Source organism: Anolis carolinensis, chromosome 2 (assembly GCF_035594765.1).
Source record: "Anolis carolinensis isolate JA03-04 chromosome 2, rAnoCar3.1.pri, whole genome shotgun sequence".
In the NCBI taxonomy this organism is placed as follows: domain Eukaryota; kingdom Metazoa; phylum Chordata; class Lepidosauria; order Squamata; family Dactyloidae; genus Anolis; species Anolis carolinensis.
In genome coordinates, this window is record NC_085842.1 from 2,055,930 (window position 1) to 2,077,475 (window position 21,546).

Sequence of the window (21,546 nt, forward strand, 5' to 3'; positions counted from 1 at the left end):
CATATTCCGCTCTATCTCTCCAAAGGGGCTCAGGGCGGATCACAGTCCACACAATACACATGCACAGCAAACATTCAATGCCGTTGAATGAAGCAGAGCCGAGACATGAGACAGGAGTATGAAGATATGACGTTATCTGCAACCAAAGAGCTATTCTTTTTCAGAACCTTTTATCCCGAGATCTCAGCTGCTGCTCATTTCAGCAAACCTTCACAGATCATCCTAGAAGCCTGCGATGGGTCTCCTTGGGGAGGAGGTTAGGTGAACCCCTTCCAAGCTTGCTGCAATCCGGAGAAAAGAGCCCCTCTGAGTGACACCTGCTCCCAGTAGTCGTCAACCAAGGCCACACAAACTGCAGTTCTGGTGGAGAGAGAGCAAGGTGCTGGCCTTCCTCTTTCCTTGCAATGCTTTTTTAGAGAGAGCTCGGAAACTCAAAGGCCCGTCTCCTCTAGAGGAACATGAGTTCTGTGATGTCTACTGTATGCTGAACTTTTTCTAAAGCTCTTTTCACATTCGGTACATTTATATGGCTTCTCCCTTGTGTGGGTCCTTTGATGGAAATGCAGATGGTCACTCTGACTGAAGCCTTCTCCACATTCCATGCATTTATATGGCATCTCCCATGTGAGTCTTTTGATGGGAATGTAGACTGCCACTCCAACAGAAGCTCTTTCCACATTCCATGCATTCATATGGCTTCTCTCCTGTGTGCTTCCTTTGATGGGAACGTAGACTGTCACTCCGACGGAAGCTTTCTCCACATTCCATGCATTTATATGGCTTCTCCCCTGTGTGGGTCCTTTCATGGGAACGTAGATGTCCACTCTGACTGAAGCTTTGTCCACATTCCATGCATTTATGTGGCTTCTCCCCTGTGTGGGTCCTTTGATGTGAACGCAGATTGCCAATCTGACTGAAACTTTTTCCACATTCCATGCATTTATGTGGCTTCTCCCCTGTGTGCTTCCTTTGATGGGAACGTAGACTGTCACTCTGATGGAAGCTTTCTCCACATTCTATGCATTTATAGGGCTTCTCCCCCGTGTGGGTCATTTTATGGGAACATAGACCGCTTCTCTTACAGAAGCTCTTTCCACATTCCATGCATTTATAGGGCTTCTCTCCTGTGTGGGTCCTTTGATGGAAACGTAGATTGTCACTGCGACTGAAGCTTTCTCCACATTCTATGCATTTATGTGGCTTCTCCCCTGTGTGGGTCCTTTGATGGGAACGTAGACGGCCACTCTGACTGAAGCTTCCTCCACATTCCATGCATTTATATGGCTTCTCCCCTGTGTGGGTCCTTTGATGGGAACGTAGACGGCCACTCTGACTGAAGCTTCCTCCACATTCCATGCATTTATAGGGCTTCTCCCCTGTGTGGGTCCTTTGATGGGTACGTAGACTGTCACTCCGACTGAAGCTCTTTCCACATTCCATGCATTTATGTGGCTTCTCCCCTGTGTGGGTCCTTTGATGGGAACGTAGACTGCCACTCCAACTGAAGCTTTCTCCACATTCCATGCAGTTATATGGCTTCTCCCCTATGTGGGTCCTTTGATGGGAACGTAGACTGCCACTCTGACTGAAGCTTCCTCCACATTCCATGCATTTATAGGGCTTCTCCCCTGTGTGGGTCCGTTCATGTCTAGTAAGAGAACTTTTCCAATCAAATTGTTTCCCACATTCCATACACTGATGCAACTTCTCCCCTGTGCGTGATTTAGGATAGGGAGGTAGAGGACTTGCCATTCTTTTATATTTATAATTCAAATATTATGCCAGGGGTTCACAGATATAACCTCCCGATCAGCACAGTCTTTGTATTGCTGTAGCCTTCTGCTCGCTTTCCAAGCCTCTTTTTTTTTCATCACAATCTTCTTTCCTCCTCTTAACTGCATAGGGTTGTAGCTTGTAATATATTTTTCTACTACTTATTTTTTCTTGTTGTCATTGCTGTGTATCTTGAAGTCACTTTAGACTTAGAGCACTCCTCGGGCAAAGCTCTCACGCTGTGTTCTTTGCAGAACTTGTTCAGAAGTCACCTGCCAGAGAAAGAAAGGAAAATCTCTTCAGGAGTTGAACAGAGAAGATCTCATGGAACATGAAGCACAAGACTCGTGCTGTAACAAACCCAGGGGAAGAGGGACGGTGCCCAATGCCTGGTGACAAATACTTTAACACTTGCCCAACAATGAACAATCCCTCCTTAGGTACAAAGGGGACAGTGCCCAAAGATTCTCTGCCTAAAATAAAATACAACCCTACCGATTAAACTCCAGCAATGCAGCAAAGCTGCAGGTATTACAGACTGAATTAAATTATTCTCAATGTCTTCTAGAGATATGTGTTCAGCCTTATATAAATTACTGTAATAATGTTTAAAAGCCTGTTGAATACTGATATAATTAATATTTTATCTTCATGTTGTATCTTAACAATGAGTCCCTTCAGGGTAGAGAAAGGTGGGGTAGATAGCAATAAAATTATATTATTGAGGCATCAGTAGGTTAAATGTTTTTGAATATTTACATACAACTGGAATTTAAGATTTAAGACTGCCCAACTCTGATTAAATCATTATTCTAACCTCCTTCGATGTAAATTTGCTTCCAATAATCACCATAGCTTATTTTCAGTATACATTTTGGGGGATATGCTGTGTGTAAAGGAATAAGGAAAAGTGGAAAAGACAAGCACCGAGGAGGAGAGGAATGTAGCACTGTATCAAGAGGAGGAAAGGAAGGTGCACACTGCACCAAGAGAGGAGAGGAATGTACGTACTGCGTCAAGAGGAGGAAAGGAAGGTGCGCACTGCATCGAGAGAGGAGGAAGGTGCGCACTGCGTCAAGAGAGGAGAGGAAGGTGCACACTGCACCGATAGAGGAGGAAGGTGCGCACTGTGTCGAAAGAGGAGAGGAAGGTGCGCACTGCATCGAGAAAGGAGGAGAGGAAGGTACACACTTCACCGAGAGAGGAGAGGAAGGTGCGCACTACGTCGAGAGAGGAGAGGAACGTGCGCACTGCATCGAGAGGAGGGGAAGGTGCGCACTGCATCGAGAAAGGAGGAGAGAAAGGTACACACAGCACCAAGAGAGGAGAGGAATGTACGTACTGCGTCAAGAGGAGGAAAGGAAGGTGCGCACTGCATCGAGAGAGGAGGAAGGTGCGCACTGCGTCAAGAGAGGAGAGGAAGGTGCACACTGTGTCGAGAAAGGAGGAGAGGAAGGTACACACTGCACCGAGAGAGGAGAGGAAGGTGCGCACTGCGTCGAGAGAGGAGAGGAAGGTGCACACTGCATCAAGAGAGGAGAGGAAGGTGCGCACTGCATCGAGAAAGGAGGAGAGGAAGGTACACACTTCACCGAGAGAGGAGAGGAAGGTGCGCACTACGTCGAGAGAGGAGAACGTGCGCACTGCATCGAGAGGAGAGGAAGGTGCGCACTGCGTCGAGAAAGGAGGAGAGAAAGGTACACACTGCACCAAGAGAGGAGAGGAATGTACATACTGCGTCAAGAGGAGGAAAGGAAGGTGCGCACTGTGTCGAGAAAGGAGGAGAGGAAGGTACACACTGCACCGAGAGAGGAGAGGAAGGTGCGCACTGCGTCGAGAGAGGAGAGGAAGGTGCACACTGCGTCAAGAGAGGAGAGGAAGGTGCGCACTGCATCGAGAAAGGAGGAGAGGAAGGTACACACTGCACCGAGAGAGGAGAGGAAGGTGCACACTGCATTGAGAGGAGAGGAAGGTACACACTGCACCAATAGAGGAGGAAGGTACACACTTCACCGAGAGAGGAGAGGAAGGTGCGCACTGCGTCGAGAAAGGAGGAGAGGAAGGTACACACTGCACCGAGAGAGGAGAGGAAGGTGCACACTGCATTGAGAGGAGAGGAAGGTACACACTGCACCAATAGAGGAGGAAGGTACACACTTCACCGAGAGAGGAGAGGAAGGTGCGCACTGCGTCGAGAGAGGAGAGGAAGGTGCACACTGCGTTAAGAGAGGAGAGGAAGGTGTGCACTGCATCGAGAAAGGAGGAGAGGAAGGTACACACTGCACCGAGAGAGGAGAGGAAGGTGCACACTGCATTGAGAGGAGACGAAGGTACACACTGCACCAATAGAGGAGGAAGGTACACACTTCACCGAGAGAGGAGAGGAAGGTGCGCACTGCGTCAAGAGAGGAGAGGAAGGTGCGCACTGCATCGAGAAAGGAGGAGAGGAAGGTACACACTGCACCGAGAGAGGAGGGGAAGGTTCACACTGCATTGAGAGGAGAGGAAGGTACACACTGCACCAATAGAGGAGGAAGGTACACACTTCACCGAGAGAGGAGAGGAAGGTGCGCACTACGTCGAGAGAGGAGAGGAACGTGCGCACTGCATCAAGAGAGGAGAGGAAGGTGCGCACTGCGTCGAGAAAGGAGGAGAGAAAGGTACACACTGCACCGAGAGGAGAGGAAGGTGCGCACTGCGTCAAGAGAGGAGAGGAAGGTGTACACTGCGTCGAGAAAGGAGGAGAGGAAGGTACACACTGCACCGAGAGAGGAAGGTGCGCACTGCGTCAAGAGAGGAGAGGAAGGTGCGCAGTGTGTCAAGAGAAGAGGAAGGTGCGCACTGCATTCAGAGAGGAGAGGAAGGTGCACACTGCATCGAGAGAGGAGGAAGGTGCGCACTGCGTTGAGAGGAGAAAAGGAAGGTGCGCACTGCATCGAGAGAGGAGGAAGGTGCGCACTGCGTTGAGAGGAGAAAAGGAAGGTGCGCACTGCGTTGAGAGGAGAAAAGGAAGGTGCGCACTGCGTCGAGAGGAGAAAAGGAAGGTGCGCACTGCGTCGAGAGGAGAAAAGGAAGGTGCTCACTTCACCAAGAGAGGAGAGGAAGGTGCGCACTTCGTCGAGAGAGGAGAGGAAGGTGCGCACTGCATCAAGAGAGGAGAGGAAGGTGCACACTGCATCGAGAGAGGAGGAAGGTGCGCACTGCATTGAGAGGAGAAAAGGAAGGTGCGCACTGCATCGAGAGAGGAGGAAGGTGCGCACTGCGTTGAGAGGAGAAAAGGAAGGTGCGCACTGCGTTGGGAGGAGAAAAGGAAGGTGCGCACTGCGTCGAGAGGAGAAAAGGAAGGTGCGCACTGCGCCGAGAGGAGAAAAGGAAGGTGCGCACTTCACCAAGAGAGGAGAGGAAGGTGCGCACTTCGTCGAGAGAGGAGAGGAAGGTGCGCACTTCACCAAGAGAGGAGAGGAAGGTGCGCACTTCACCAAGAGAGGAGAGGAAGGTGCGCACTGCGTCGAGAGAGAAGAGGAAGGTGCGCACTGCGTCGAGAGAGAAGAGGAAGGTGCGCACTGCATCAAGAGAGGAGAGGAAGGTGCGCCCTGTGTTGAGAGAGGAGAGGAAGGTGCGCACTGGGTCAAGAGAGGAGGAGAGGAAGGTGAGCACTGCGCAAGAGAGCAGAAGAGGAAGGAGAGCTGGGTTGCTGTGCGGAGAGGTGAGGGTCCTGGCAGGAAAGCACCCAAGTATAAGCCGAGGGTGGCTTTTTCAACTCCCAAGTCCGCCTCACCTTTCTGCACCTGCAGGTTCTTTTCCACTTCAGCCTGGAGCCTCTTCTGCCACTCCCACCCTGCAGCCTCCCTCCTTCCGCAGGACAGCCTTCTCTGCCGGGGGAAGGGTCCGGGTTCTGAGTCTGGAGCCATTTCCAAAAAGGACAAAGCAGTCAAAAAGGGCAGAGCAGCAACAACCATAGTTCAGCAGATCAGTAGTAATAATAGTAACAACAACAACAACAACTTTATTTATATCCCGCCACCATCTCTGAGGGGGACTCGGGGCGGCTCACAAAACACTCAAGGTGTGACACAAAATACAACAAGTGCAAAATAAAACATAGGTAATAAAGAGTCAACACAACATCATAAATTCACAGTACCCCCGGTAAAAACAATAAAATACAGCTATTGCTGTAGATAAAACAGCAGTATTTGACCTCAGAATAGTAAAGTGCTAACAAAAGAGTCTAAAGGTCCTCATATGTATTATAAGAGAGTCTAAACATGAACAAAGGCTTGTCAGAATAGCCAGGTCTTTAAATGTGTGCGGAAGGTTTTGGGGGGGGGGGGGGCTAGCATGATCTCACTTGAAAGGGCACTCCAGAGCCAAGGGGCCACCACTGAGAAGGAAGGCCCTCTCTCTCGTCCCCACTTAAGATGGAGGTGGGACCAAGAGCAGGGCCTCCTTCTCCGGTCGATCTTAAAGCCCATGCCGGTTCATAAAGAGATACGGTCTCGAAGACAGGTTGGACCCGAAGCGTAAAGGGCTTCATAGGTGATAACCTGCACTTTGAATCAGGTCCGGAAATTCATTGGCAGCCTGTGGGGCTGCTTTAATAGGGGCATGGTGTGCTCCCTATAACCAGCCGCTCTTTGTTACACTCTCAGCACTTACAGATTATTCATGAAGCACTTGCGGCCTTTTACTGCTGCAAAGAGAAATATGGCCACCTGCCAAATAGTAGAGGCTCCTCCTTTGGGGCTTTTAAGCAGAGGCTGGATGGCCATCTGTCAGGGTACTTTGAATGCAATTTTCCTGCTTCTCGGTAAAATGGGGTTGGACTGGGTGGACCACGAGGTCTCTTCCGACTCTAGGATTCTATGCTCCATTGCCCTGATCAGACAGTAGAGAGCTGCAAGACCAATTTAGGGTTCTTCCTGGGCAATTGGTGAGTAAAGGGGATATTAGCCTTGAGGGAGAAAAGGAAGAAAGGGGAGAAGGGAGGGAGGGAGGAAGGGAGGTGCCAATGACACAAACAACACAAGGTGCCAATGACACAAACAACACACTCCCAGTGCAACTGGCATCCCCAAAGCACACTTCTGAAGGAAACTAGCACATATCAAAACATAGCGGGTGACCATCCAAGTGCCTTGATTTTCCTTGACTCACACACACATCTATCTATCTACCTACCGTATCTATATGTTTGTATTTATTTATTTATTTACTTACTGTTTTTATATACCGCTTTTCTCACCCAGGGGATTTGGGGGAGGGGGGGAACGGGACTCAAATCGGGTTACAACATAATGGGAAAAATTCAATGCCTAACATACATATAAAGGAAGACGACAACAAGGCTGATCTGAAATGGTTTTAAACAATTGATTTAAAGTCAAAATAATGTGGTTTTAGTGTTTGTGTATTTTTAGTTATTTTATGTCCCAGCATTGAATGTTTCCCGTATATATCTCGTGCTCTGCCCTGAGTCCCCTTTGTGATGAGAAGGGTGCAATATAAATGCTTTAACTAAATAATAAATCAATAAAAGAAAATCATAAAATCTAAAAAAAGAAACGTAAGTATCCATTAAAATCAATAAGACCATTAAACATAAGATATAAACAACATTTAGATATGAGGACATAGAATTAAAACACGTCATATTAAAATCACATGATCCAAAGCTGTAGACTGGGCCACTGCAATGGTCAATTGCACATATGCCATATTTATTTCTCGCACCGCATTATATTGTATGCATATATAGTAGAGTCTCACTTATCCAAGCCTCGCTTATCCAAGCCTCTGGATAATCCAAGCCATTTTTGTAGTCAATGTTTTCAATATATCGTGATATTTTGGTGCTAAATTCGTAAATACAGTAATTACAACATAACATTACTGCATATTGAACTACTTTTTCTGTCAAATGTGTTGTCTAACATGATGTTTTGGTGCTTAATTTGTAAAATCATAACCTAATTTGATGTTTAATAGGCTTTTCCTTAATCCGTCCTTATTATCCAAGATATTCACTTATTCAAGCTTCTGCCAGCCCGTTTAGCTTGGAGAAGTGAGACTCTACTGTATGTACGTATCTGTGAGAGAGACAAACACAAGGCTGTTCCCCCAGAAGAGCCCCTTTCCTTCCTTCCTTCCTTCCTTCCCTCCCCTGATGCAGAATAAGGAAGATAAAAGGCACTGGGTTCAATCCAAGCGGAAAGGCCTTTCTTAGCCTGCCCTGCAAGGGGTCACGGGTCCCATGTTGTGGCTCTTTGTGTTGGGGGACCGGGGGTCGCTTCTGGCTCTTATTATTAGAAAGAGTAATTGTTAATGTTAGAGAGAATGTTCCATAGGTGAGTTTCACACAGGAATAAGACACACGATGCGCATCGGGCCCGAAGCACCGATTGGGAAGCAGGTCACAAAGGACGGACGGACGGAAGGAAGGGAGGAAGAGGAGAAGAGAAGTCTTACTCCCAGGGCAGCTGGCCTCCCTAAAGTACAGTTTTGAGGGAAACAACGCATTTGCAAACAAAGCGTGTGACCAGGCACATCCAAATGCCCTCATGTTCACTTACACACAAACAGACGCATCTATTTATCTACCTACCTATTTATATGTTAGTATTTATATATTTACTAGCTTGGGGTGGTGGCCGGGTTATTAGAAGGAGGCATTGTTTGTTTTGGGAAGTTAGGTAGTATCCTAAGTTTGGTCCAGTTTGCTCAGGGTGAACTGCAACTCCCAGATTTCCAGGGCAATCGCCTCCAAACTCCGCTTGTATGCACACTTGGCCAGGTTGGGTCTGTGAGCCAGGTTTGGTCCAGATCCGTCACTGGTGGGGTTCAGAGGGCTCACGGGATAGAGGGGAACTATAACTCCCGGAGATAAAGGTCGGTCACCCCCTAAATCCACCAGTGTTCCCAGTTGGCCAGGTTGGGTCTGTGAGCCAGGTTTGGTCCAGATCCGTCACTGGTGGGGTTCAAGGTTCTCTGAACACGGGTGAACTGGAACTCCTGGGTGTCAAGGTGAGGCTGCAGATTTGGCCAAGTGAGCTCTGGGTGCCTCGTTGGGGAGACTCAGGCTGGAGGGCCGAGGGAGGGAGGGACGGAGGGGGCGGGGGGAGGTGCAGTCCCCTCAGGCCCCGGGCCTTCTTCCCTCAGGGGCGCCCGCCTTCCCGCCTTCCTTCCTGCCTGCCTTCCTTCCTTCCTTCCCTCGGGAGGAGACCAGGCCACGCAGGAGGCCCCGGGAGGTCTGTGCGTCTCTCTCTCTCTCTCTCTCCTCCCCATCCGGGAACAAGGCCTTGGCCTGGCTCCCCTCCCCTCCCCCCCCTCCTTCCACTCACCCGCGCGAGGCTCCCGAGGAACACGCGAAGAGTTGGCGCCTCTCCCTCGGCTGGGCCCAACCGGAAGCGCCCCCTCACTTCCGCCCGCGGAGGCCCCCCTCCCCTCTGCCTGCCTGTTTCCAAGGGATCGGGGCGGGGCTGGCCTTGCCGTGACGTCACCCTGGAACCAAAGAGAGGCGGGGCTTGGCCTTAAAGGAGCAGCACTGCGGGAAGGACCCCCACGAGGCTGTTCCTCCCGAAGAGCCCCCTCCCCGCCTCCCTCGGCCTGGGGGTCCCTGGCAGGGACAGGCCTGGTGGGGAACTCCACGTAGAGGGAGGGAGAGGGAGGGGGGGAGGGAGGGGGGGCTGGCCCTGCTCGGGGGTGCCAGAGAAGCCAAAGGGAGGGCAGGGACTCAGCCAGGGTTGGGGGGAACCTCAGAGAGGGATGCTACTACTCTCTGATGGGCAATGGGTAAGAAACTATCCCAGAAACAAATGGCATCATTGCGTTCCTGTGAGTTTTCCAGCTGCCTGCCCATGTGCCAGAAGCATTCTCTCCTGACGTTTCGCCCACATCTATGGCTGGCATCCTCAGAGGTGGTGAGGTCTGTTGGAAACTAGGCCAGTGTGGTTTATATATATCCCTGTGGAATAATGTCCAGGGTGGGAAAAAGAACCCTTGGCAGGTAGAGGCCAATGGGAATGTTGCCATTGGCCACCTTCACTAGCATTGAATGGCCTTGCAGATTCAAAGCCTGGCTGCATCCTGCCTGACCTCCCACAGATAGATACACCTCTCTTGCCTAGGGATGCCTGCCATAGATGTGGGTGAAACGTCAGGAGACAATGCTTCTGGATCATGGCCATACGGCCCCGAAAACTCAGTGCAAGGCAGTCATTGCAGCCATGAAAGCCTTTGACAACACAACGCATCATATCCATGTCTGTCTTCTGTTGGGCAAGGGACAGCCCAGCGAGTGCCAGACCCACAGGCTCCGTGGCCAGAAGGTGTGTTTCCTTCCTCTGGGGCAGAAGAGGCACCCCACTTTCCATCCCAAGTGGCTGAGCAGATTTCCGTCGCAGCCTGGCCGGACTGGGAGGGCTCAGAAGGTGAGGAAGGGGGTGCTGGGGTGGGTTCGGGGGACACTGTTGGGAAGCGGCTCAAAACCCTGGGGGGAACTTGCAACTGCTCCCCAAACTTGATCCAACTAAATTCTTTAATAAGCACATGGAGTGATATTTTGGGGTACGCTGTATTCCTATTGTATCAAATATCCTGTGAAGGCACATGTCCCCGTCCGTCTCCTCTATTGACATACAACCCTATCAAACCCTGTCCAATATCCCTCTAGCCATCTCCCAGGCCTGGACATGTCATCCCTTCTGTGTGAGAGTGACAGGCAGACAATCCCTTCTTCAGGAGGGCTCTTTGGCATTCTTTACCTGGCCACATATGTCCAGAGGTTTAGGATTCCCAGGGAAGGCAAGGCCAAGCAAGGATGACTAAATTAGCCTTTCCAATGGGTACCCGACCCCCAGGATATGTAGCATCATCACCTTGTGTCTTCTGGGACTGGCACTTTTGTCTTCTTTGGAATTAGACATTAAGTCAGTCAAGGACTCATCTGCATTCCCACACCATCACCTTCATCAGTTTTGCGCCCTCCACAGGTCTCCTCACAACTGAATGGACTCTTAAACCCTCCCAAAATCGTCCGTGGTTCTTCCTGCCGTGGGGAACCTCTCCTTCCAACTGTGACACGAAGGGAACCCCCACCAATCATGGCCCGGATCCTGGCTGGCTCATTCCACAGCCAATCAGGAGGGAGGCATGGGAGGTCTGGATATTGATTGATTTATTATTACATCATTTCTACCCCGCCCTTCTCACCCATCAGGGGACTCAGAGCGGCTTACAATATACATCAGAAACACAGTTTACATCAGATTAAAAGTCTTCCAAGATTAAAAAATTACAATAAAAATTAAAATATACCTTAAAAACCTGCATCATTGTACATTTAAATATACATTTAAGGTGCTTTTCATGTCCAGGTGGGGGTCTGTCAAGGAGTCATATATTCATATCGCGATTCTGCTGCTACTCATGCTCAAATGCCTGCTCCCATAACCACGTTTTTGTTCTCTTTCAGAAAGACAGGAGGGCGGGAGCCTGTCTAATTTTGTTTGGGAGGGTGTTCCATAGGCGGGGGGCCACCACTGAAAAGGCCCTGTCCCTCATCCCCGCCAGCCGCACCTGTGAACCGAGAGCAGGGCCTCCCTGGAAGATCTTAGATTCCGTGATGGGTCATAGCGGGAGACACGTTCGGACAAGTAAGCTGGGCCGGAACCGTTTAGCACTTTATACCTGTGCAAGTGGATTGAAAGTCATCTTCTTTGCTTTCAAACCCAGATAACTTTGTTCTCTGTCCGGGCCGATCTGATTTAGTGGAGCCTCACCAGGTATAGACTCACTATATGTGGTCTCTACTGAAATCACCTCAAAAAGAGAGGACGTGGGAATCCAATGAGAAGGGCATCTGGGCCCTCTCTCCTCAGGAGGCCTAAGACCCAAAACAACCCAAATTCCCAAAATCTATAAACAACCAGGGTCTCTCTTTATCTGGCCTCCTTAGGTCTTCCTGTGGGGAAGGATTATGGGAGATACAGTCCAAAGAAGTAACTTTGGACTAATAATAACATAGGATTCTTTATTACATTGTGGACATTGGATTAATATATACCTGATCAACCACTGCCATCAGAATGACAAGTAAACATTAAAGTCGTGGCAGATACTCAATGCACATTCTCCTTGTTTCTTTCTAAACCCTTCTCTATATGGATGAACACAAACACATTCGACACCATGAGAAAGAAAGCTTTTAATTGCAAGGACTTGGGAGACATATTTGTCTTGGACTACAACTCCCAGGGTCCTACAACCCCCATGCCAGGTCTTTTTATAGTGTTTATGGGAGTTGTAGTCCAAGAGAGCAATTCCCTCCACTCTCTGGAGCAAGGATTCCCAAACTCTATTCCTCTGGGATTCCTTGGGCTTCAACACCCAGGAGCCCAAGCTCTCTTGGTCCAAGGTCAGGGATTCTGGGACATGGAGTCCCCAGGAGGTGGAAGGCCAGGGCTTGGGAAGGGAGGCTCCTGAGAAGGGACAAGGCTTCCATGGCTGAACAGCTCTTACCATTGAGAAATGCTTCCTAATGTTTAGGTGGAAGCTTCTTTCCTGCAATGGGAATCAGTTGCTTTGTATTTTGTCTCCAGAGAAGCAGGAAACACTTGCCCTTTTCTCCTCAAAGGGACAACCTTCCAAATATTGGCTCTCCTGTCCCCTCAGCCTTTTTTTCCCCTCCAGACTGAACACATCAATCTCCCTCAGCCATTCCCTGGAGCCCTTCTCTGGACACATTCTAGCATCTCAAACTCTTGCTTGAATTGCGCTGCTCAGATCTGGACACAGGGTTATTCCAGGGCAGGTCTGACCAAAGTGTAGAAGAGAGTCGACTAAAACTGACCCGGATCTAGACATCACCCTCCCATTGGTACAGCCTAGAATCACGTTGGCTTTTTAAAGCTGATGTATCACACTTCATAGAATAAACCATTTTTATTCAAAGACAAAAAACAACAGAAACAAAACAAAGCATGCTTATGCAAATTACAATTTAGGTATTTAATTTTTTTTACACAAATTATCATTTTGGTCCATTTTTAGAAGTACTACTTAACCAAATATAAAGCGAACAAGGACACACGTCTTGTACAGTAAGATCAAAACTAACGGACAACGAACACTAGTCTATAAACATCTCATTCACTATACGATTTTTACCTCTATTCCTCTAAATGCTGTTCTATACTTCATCCATTTAGTTAATTTGTCCATCTCAACGGATTAATGAGTCCAGTTACATCCAACCTGGACCACTGCCACGCTCTCTACATGGGGCTGCCTTTGAAGATAGTTCGGAAGCTTCAATTCTTCAGAGATCCGCAACCAGGTTAATTTCTGGAGCACCATAAAGGGAACGAACCACTGTCTGCCCATACGCTCCTGGGCTTAATACAAAGTGCTGGTTATTACCTATAATGCCCTAAGCATTTTGGGTCCAGAGTTTTTGAAAAATGGCATCTCCATAAATAAACCAGCGTGGGTGCAGTGGTCTGCAGAGACCCTCTTCTCGGTCCCACTCCTGTCCCAACCTCGGTTGTGGGGGGACAAGAGAGGGGCCTTCTCTGAGATCGCCCCTTGTCTCTGGAACTCCCTCCCTAAAGAACTAAGAATGGCCCCCTCTCCTCTCCTTCAAAAAGCTTTTAAAAACCCATTTATGCACTTTAGCTTATGGAGAGGAGGAGGACTACTACATCTTTATAAATATCCTCTCCCAGATATTGGACACCTACCTCAGCTCCTGGGAAGCCGTAAACTACCTTATGTGAAACATGTAGGATTTTACCATGGTAAATGTGTGAGATTGAGTTTCCGTTTCAATATTTGGTTTTTTTTTTTTAGTTTCGTTCATAGGGTTATATTGAGATTGTCATATCTATTGTTTTTGACATTGTGGCATTGAATGTTTGCCATTTTGTTACTTCCTGGAAACCGCCCTGAGTCCCCTTGGGGAGATAGGGCGGGTTACAAATAAAGTATCATCATTATCATTATCATCACCATCATCATCATCAATCTGCATCATCTGTTGTGATCATTCTTTGTCTTCCATTCCATACAGTTAGGGAGATATGCAGTGTATCGTAATGGACCCTTTGCCAAAGGTGGTGATTAAACAGTCTCAAATACAGAAATGGGTTCACTCTAAGCAGGGATTAGTACACACAAAGCAAGACTGATGGTCTCGTGTACCAGGGCTCTCCCGGTATAAGGTCTGAGGAACACAAGGTAAGCCAAGACCATACCTTTCAAGACTTGAGTCTTTACCTTTAAACTTTAAATCCTTTACCTTTAAAATCTTGAGTCCTGCTAAAATAATATAATTGCATCAACACAGTCGGAGTAACAGTGAACACAAGTCAAGGTCAAGAGTCCAATTAATGCAGACATGTCAAGAACGGCAGATCCAGGTCAGGAGCAAGAAAAAACAATAGCCAAGGTAACAGTCCAATAGTCACATGCCCAGAGTTCATTCGACAGAGATGATAAAATAACAACCAAAAATCAAGAATACAAACAGAATTCAGAGTCTCAAAGATAACCCAAAAAGACGGGGATACAAACAAAGTCCTAGTTCATAAATGAAACCAGGCAGTCAGTCCAGAATTTAGAGTCAACGATTCAGGACACAACAAAGTCCAGAAAAGGGTTACAAGTACATGGCTGGAGCCCCAAATTCTAACCGAGGGGCAGTAGAGCCAAGACATGAGACAAGCGTATCAAGATATGACGTAATCTGCTACCAAAGAGCTATTCTTTTTCAGAACCCTTTTTATCCAGAGATCTCAGCTTCTGCTCATTTCAGCAAACCTTCAGAGATCATCCTAGAAGCCTGTGAGGGGTTTCTTTATGGAGGAGGTTAGGTGAACGCCTTCAAAGCTTGCTGCAATGCTGAGAAAAGCCCCCCTCTGAGTGAGACCTGTCAGCAGCAGTCAAATTGCAGTTCATGGGAGAGAGAGAGAGAGCAAGGTGGTGGCTTTCCTCTTTCCTTCCAATGTTCTTTTGAAGAGGGCTTGGAAACTTAAAGGCCCGTCTCCTCTAGTGGCGCATGGGTTCTGTGATGATTAATATATGCTGAACTTTCTCTAAAGCTCTTTCCACATTCCATACATTTATGTGGCTTCTCCCCTGTGTGTTTCCATTGATGGGTACGCAAATAAGAACTGTGACTGAAGCTCTTTCCGCATTCTATGCATTTATATGGCTTCTCCCCTGTGTGGGTCCTTTGATGGTAACGTAGACTGCCTCTGTGACTGAAGCTTACTCCGCATTCTATGCATTTATGTGGCTTCTCCCCTATGTGGGTCTTTTGATGAGAACGTAGACTGTCACTCCAACTGAAGCTCTTTCCGCATTCTATGCATTTGTATGGCTTCTCCCCTGTGTGGGTCCTTTGATAGTAACGTAGACTACCTCTGTGACTGAAGCTTACTCCGCATTCTATGCATTTATATGGCTTCTCCCCTGTGTGGGTCCTTTGATGGGTACGCAAATGAGAACTGTGACTGAAGCTCTTTCCGCATTCTACGCATTTAAGTGGCTTCTCCCCTGTGTGGGTCCTTTGATGGAAACGTAGACTGCCACTCCGACTGAAGCTCTTTCCGCATTCTATGCATTTGTATGGCTTCTCCCCTTTGTGGGTCCTTTGATGGTAATGTAGATTGTCACTGCGACTGAAGCTCTTTCCGCATTCCACGCATTTATGTGGCTTCTCCCCTGTGTGGGTCCTTTGATGGAAACGTAGATGTCCACTCTGACTGAAGCTTTCTCCACATTCCATGCATTTATATGGCTTCTCCCCTGTGTGGGTCCTTTGATGGGAACGTAGACTGCCACTGTGACTGAAGCTTTCTCCACATTCCATGCATTTGTATGGCTTCTCCCCTGTGTGGGTCCTTTGATGGTAATGTAGATTGTCACTCCAACTGAAGCTCTTTCCGCATTCTATGCATTTGTATGGCTTCTCCCCTGTGTGGGTCCTTTGATGGTAATGTAGACTACCTCTGTGACTGAAGCTTTTTCCGCATTCTACGCATTTATGTGGCTTCTCCCCTGTGTGGGTCTTTTGATGAGAACGTAGACTGTCACTTCGACTGAAGCTCTTTCCGCATTCTATGCATTTATGTGGCTTCTCCCCTGTGTGGGTCCTTTGATGGGAACGTAGACTGCCACTCCAACTGAAGCTTTCTCCACATTCCATGCATTTATATGGCTTCTCCCCTGTGTGGGTCCTTTGATGGGAACGTAGATTGCAACTCTGACTGAAGCTCTTCCCACATTCCATGCATTTATGTGTCTTCTCCCCTGTGTGGGTCCTTTGATGGGAACGTAGACTGCCACTCTGACTGAAGCTTCCTCCACATTCCATGCATTTATAGGGCTTCTCCCCTGTGTGGGTCCGTTCATGTCTAGCAAGAGAACTTTTCCAATCAAATTGTTTCCCACATTCCATACACTGATGCAACTTCTCCCCTGTGCGTGATTTAGGATAGGGAGGTAGAGGACTTGCCATTCTTTTATATTTATAATTCAAATATTATGCCAGGGGTTTACAGATATAACCTCCCGATCAGCACAGTCTTTGTATTGCTGTAGCCTTCTGCTCGCTTTCCAAGCCTCTTTTTTTTCATCACAATCTTCTTTCCTCCTCTTAACTGCATAGGGTTGTAGCTTGTAATATATTTTTCTACTACTTATTTTTTCTTGTTGTCATTGCTGTGTATCTTGAAGTCACTTTAGACTTAGAGCACTCCTCGGGCAAAGCTCTCACGCTGTGTTCTTTGCAGAACTTGTTCAGAAGTCACCTGCCAGAGAAAGAAAGGAAAATCTCTTCAGGAGTTGAACAGAGAAGATCTCATGGAACATGAAGCACAAGACTCGTGCTGTAACAAACCCAGGGGAAGAGGGACGGTGCCCAATGCCTGGTGACAAATACTTTAACACTTGCCCAACAATGAACAATCCCTCCTTAGGTACAAAGGGGACAGTGCCCAAAGATTCTCTGCCTAAAATAAAATACAACCCTACCGATTAAACTCCAGCAATGCAGCAAAGCTGCAGGTATAACAGACTGAATTAAATTATTCTCAATGTCTTCTAGAGATATGTGTTCAGCCTTATATAAATTACTGTAATAATGTTTAAAAGCCTGTTGAATACTGATATAATTAATTAATATTTTATCTTCATGTTGTATCTTAACAATGAGTCCCTTCAGGGTAGAGAAAGGTGGGGTAGATAGCAATAAAATTATATTATTGAGGCATCAGTAGGTTAAATGTTTTTGAATATTTACATACAACTGGAATTTAAGATTTAAGACTGCCCAACTCTGATTAAATCATTATTCTAACCTCCTTCGATGTAAATTTGCTTCCAATAATCACCATAGCTTATTTTCAGTATACATTTTGGGGGATATGCTGTGTGTAAAGGAATAAGGAAAAGTGGAAAAGACAAGCACCGAGGAGGAGAGGAATGTAGCACTGTATCAAGAGGAGGAAAGGAAGGTGCACACTGCGTTGAGAGAGGAGGAGAGGAAGGTACACACTGCACCAAGAGAGGAGAGGAATGTACGTAGTGCGTCAAGAGGAGGAAAGGAAGGTGCGCACTGCATCGAGAGAGGAGGAAGGTGCGCACTGCGTCAAGAGAGGAGAGGAAGGTGCACACTGCACCGAGAGAGGAGAGGAAGGTGCACACTGCATCGAGAGAGGAGGAAGGTGCGCACTGCGTTGAGAGGAGAAAAGGAAGGTGCGCACTGCGTTGAGAGGAGAAAAGGAAGGTGCGCACTGCGTCGAGAGGAGAAAAGGAAGGTGCGCACTTCACCAAGAGAGGAGATGAAGGTGCGCACTTCGTCGAGAGAGGAGAGGAAGGTGCGCACTGCGTCGAGAGAGAAGAGGAAGGTGCGCACTGCATCAAGAGAGGAGAGGAAGGTGCGCCCTGTGTTGAGAGAGGAGAGGAAGGTGCGCACTGGGTCAAGAGAGGAGGAGAGGAAGGTGAGCACTGCGCAAGAGAGCAGAAGAGGAAGGAGAGCTGGGTTGCTGTGCGGAGAGGTGAGGGTCCTGGCAGGAAAGCACCCAAGTATAAGCCGAGGGTGGCTTTTTCAACTCCCAAGTCCGCCTCACCTTTCTGCACCTGCAGGTTCTTTTCCACTTCAGCCTGAAGCTTCTTCTGCCACTCCCTCCCTGCAGCCTCCCTCCTTCCGCAGGACAGCCTTCTCTGCCGGGGGAAGGGTCCGGGTTCTGAGTCTGGAGCCATTTCCAAAAAGGACAAAGCAGTCAAAAAGGGCAGAGCAGCAACAACCATAGTTCAGCAGATCAGTAGTAATAATAGTAACAACAACAACAACAACAACTTTATTTATATCCCGCCACCATCTCTGAGGGGGACTCGGGGCGGCTCACAAAACACTCAAGGTGTGACACAAAATACAACAAGTGCAAAAAAAACCTTGATAATAAAGAGTCAACACAACATCATAAATTCACAGTACCCCCGGTAAAAACAGTAAAAATACAGCTATTGCTGTAGATAAAACAGCAGTATTTGACCTCAGAATAGTAAAGTGCTAACAAAAGAGTCTAAAGGTCCTCATATGTATTATAAGAGAGTCTAAACATGAACAAAGGCTTGTCAGAATAGCCAGGTCTTTAAATGTGTGCGGAAGGTTGGGGAGGGGGGGCTAGCATGATCTCACTTAAAAGGGCACTCCAGAGCCAAGGGGCCACCACTGAGAAGGAAGGCCCTCTCTCTCGTCCCCACTTAAGATGGAGGTGGGACCAAGAGCAGGGCCTCCTTCTCCGGTCGATCTTAAAGAAGCCCATGCCGGTTCATAAAGAGATACGGTCTCGAAGACAGGCTGGACCCGAAGCGTAAAGGGCTTCATAGGTGATAACCTGCACTTTGAATCAGGTCCGGAAATTCATTGGCAGCCTGTGGGGCTGCTTTAATAGGGGCATGGTGTGCTCCCTATAACCAGCTGCTCTTTGTTACACTCTCAGCACTTACAGATTATTCATGAAGCACTTGCGGCCTTTTACTGCTGCAAAGAGAAATATGGCCACCTGCCAAATAGTAGAGGCTCCTCCTTTGGGGCTTTTAAGCAGAGGCTGGATGGCCATCTGTCAGGGTACTTTGAATGCAATTTTCCTGCTTCTCGGTAAAATGGGGTTGGACTGGGTGGACCACGAGGTCTCTTCCGACTCTAGGATTCTATGCTCCATTGCCCTGATCAGACAGTAGAGAGCTGCGAGACCAATTTAGGGTTCTTCCTGGCCAATTGGTGAGTAAAGGGGATATTAGCCTTGAGGGAGAAAAGGAAGAAAGGGGAGAAGGGAGGAAGGGAGGTGCCAATGACACAAACAACACAAGGTGCCAATGACACAAACAACACACTCCCAGTGCAACTGGCATCCCCAAAGCACACTTCTGAAGGAAACTAGCACATATCAAAACATAGCGGGTGACCATCCAAGTGCCTTGATTTTCCTTGACTCACACACACATCTATCTATCTACCTACCGTATCTATATGTTTGTATTTATTTATTTATTTACTTACTGTTTTTATATACCGCTTTTCTCACCCAGGGGATTTGGGGGAGGGGGGGAACGGGACTCAAATCGGGTTACAACATAATGGGAAAAATTCAATGCCTAACATACATATAAAGTAAGACGACAACAAGGCTGATCTGAAATGGTTTTAAACAATTGATTTAAAGTCAAAATAATGTGGTTTTAGTGTTTGTGTATTTTTAGTTAATTTATTTCCCAGCATTGAATGTTTGCCGTATATATCTTGTGCTCTGCCCTGAGTCCCCTTTGTGATGAGAAGGGTGCAATATAAATGCTTTAACTAAATAATAAATCAATAAAAGAAAATCATAAAATCTAAAAAAAGAAACGTAAGTATCCATTAAAATCAATAAGACCATTAAACATAAGATATAAACAACATTTAGATATGAGGACATAGAATTAAAACACGTCATATTAAAATCACATGATCCAAAGCTGTAGACTGGGCCACTGCAATGGTCAATTGCACATATGCCATATTTATTTCTCGCACCGCATTATATTGTATGCATATATAGTAGAGTCTCACTTATCCAAGCCTCGCTTATCCAAGCCTCTGGATAATCCAAGCCATTTTTGTAGTCAATGTTTTCAATATATCGTGATATTTTGGTGCTAAATTCGTAAATACAGTAATTACAACATAACATTACTGCATATTGAACTACTTTTTCTGTCAAATTTGTTGTCTAACATGATGTTTTGCTGCTTAATTTGTAAAATCATAACCTAATTTGATGTTTAATAGGCTTTTCCTTAATCCGTCCTTATTATCCAAGATATTCACTTATTCAAGCTTCTGCCAGCCCGTTTAGCTTGGAGAAGTGAGACTCTACTGTATGTACGTATCTGTGAGAGAGACAAACACAAGGCTGTTCCCCCAGAAGAGCCCCTTTCCTTCCTTCCTTCCTTCCTTCCTTCCTTCCTTCCTTCCTTCCTTCCTTCCTTCCTTCCTTCCTTCCTTCCTTCCTTCCTTCCTTCCTTCCTTCCTTCCCTCGGGAGGAGACCAGGCCACGCAGGAGGCCCCGGGAGGTCTGTGCGTCTCTCTCTCTCTCTCTCTCCTCCCCATCCGGGAACAAGGCCTTGGCCTGGCTCCCCTCCCCTCCCCCCCCTCCTTCCACTCACCCGCGCGAGGCTCCCGAGGAACACGCGAAGAGTTGGCGCCTCTCCCTCGGCTGGGCCCAACCGGAAGCGCCCCCTCACTTCCGCCCGCGGAGGCCCCCCTCCCCTCTGCCTGCCTGTTTCCAAGGGATCGGGGCGGGGCTGGCCTTGCCGTGACGTCACCCTGGGGGCGGAGGCAGGCGCCCAAAGAGAGGCGGGGCTTGGCCTTAAAGGAGCAGCACTGCGGGAAGGACCCCCACGAGGCTGTTCCTCCCGAAGAGCCCCCTCCCCGCCTCCCTCGGCCTGGGGGTCCCTGGCAGGGACAGGCCTGGTGGGGAACTCCACGTAGAGGGAGGGAGGGGGGGAGGGGGGGCTGGCCCTGCTCGGGGGTGCCAGAGAAGCCAAAGGGAGGGCAGGGACTCAGCCAGGGTTGGGGGGAACCTCAGAGAGGGATGCTACTACTCTCTGATGGGCAATGCTTAAGAAACTATCCCAGAAACAAATGGCATCATTGCGTTCCTGTGAGTTTTCCAGCTGCCTGCCCATGTGCCAGAAGCATTCTCTCCTGACGTTTCGCCCACATCTATGGCTGGCATCCTCAGAGGTGGTGAGGTCTGTTGGAAACTAGGCCAGTGTGGTTTATATATATCCCTGTGGAATAATGTCCAGGGTGGGAAAAAGAACCCTTGGCAGGTAGAGGCCAATGGGAATGTTGCCATTGGCCACCTTCACTAGCATTGAATGGCCTTGCAGATTCAAAGCCTGGCTGCATCCTGCCTGACCTCCCACAGATAGATACACCTCTCTTGCCTAGGGATGCCTGCCATAGATGTGGGTGAAACGTCAGGAGACAATGCTTCTGGATCATGGCCATACGGCCCCGAAAACTCAGTGCAAGGCAGTCATTGCAGCCATGAAAGCCTTTGACAACACAACGCATCATATCCATGTCTGTCTTCTGTTGGGCAAGGGACAGCCCAGCGAGTGCCAGACCCACAGGCTCCGTGGCCAGAAGGTGTGTTTCCTTCCTCTGGGGCAGAAGAGGCACCCCACTTTCCATCCCAAGTGGCTGAGCAGATTTCCGTC

The 21,546-nt window shown here is 48.1% G+C and overlaps 2 protein-coding genes across 3 annotated transcripts; both read right to left on the reverse strand.

The window, feature by feature from the left end:
• Nucleotides 1-466: 466 nt before the first annotated feature.
• On the reverse strand, nucleotides 467-10,560 carry LOC100563642 (zinc finger and SCAN domain-containing protein 2-like). Its single transcript, XM_062972822.1, has 3 exons — nucleotides 9,114-10,560; nucleotides 5,552-5,674; nucleotides 467-2,045 (listed from the first exon to the last, which is right to left on the reverse strand). Exon 3 carries the CDS (start codon nucleotides 1,750-1,752, stop codon nucleotides 607-609), a length of 1,146 nt encoding a protein of 381 aa, XP_062828892.1. The 5' UTR covers nucleotides 1,753-2,045; nucleotides 5,552-5,674; nucleotides 9,114-10,560; the 3' UTR covers nucleotides 467-606.
• A 371-nt stretch (nucleotides 10,561-10,931) lies between these two features.
• Nucleotides 10,932-20,734, reverse strand: LOC107983943 (zinc finger protein 709). 2 transcript variants are annotated; one of them, XM_062972773.1, is made up of 3 exons: nucleotides 20,485-20,734; nucleotides 17,904-18,026; nucleotides 10,932-16,583 (listed from the first exon to the last, which is right to left on the reverse strand). In XM_062972773.1, the coding sequence occupies exon 3, from the start codon at nucleotides 16,289-16,291 to the stop codon at nucleotides 14,801-14,803; it is 1,491 nt and encodes a 496-aa protein (XP_062828843.1). In that variant the 5' UTR covers nucleotides 16,292-16,583; nucleotides 17,904-18,026; nucleotides 20,485-20,734; the 3' UTR covers nucleotides 10,932-14,800. The 2 variants fall into 2 exon arrangements, with proteins under 2 accessions (XP_062828843.1, XP_062828844.1); XM_062972774.1 differs by lacking the exon at nucleotides 17,904-18,026.
• Nucleotides 20,735-21,546: the final 812 nt, after the last annotated feature.

Excerpts from the sequence above, each read along its gene's own strand:
- LOC100563642 (XM_062972822.1), bottom strand. The coding sequence starts at position 1,752 with ATGGCAAGTCCTCTACCTCCCTATCCTAAATCACGCACAGGGGAGAAG.
- LOC107983943 (XM_062972774.1), bottom strand. The coding sequence starts at position 16,291 with ATGGCAAGTCCTCTACCTCCCTATCCTAAATCACGCACAGGGGAGAAG.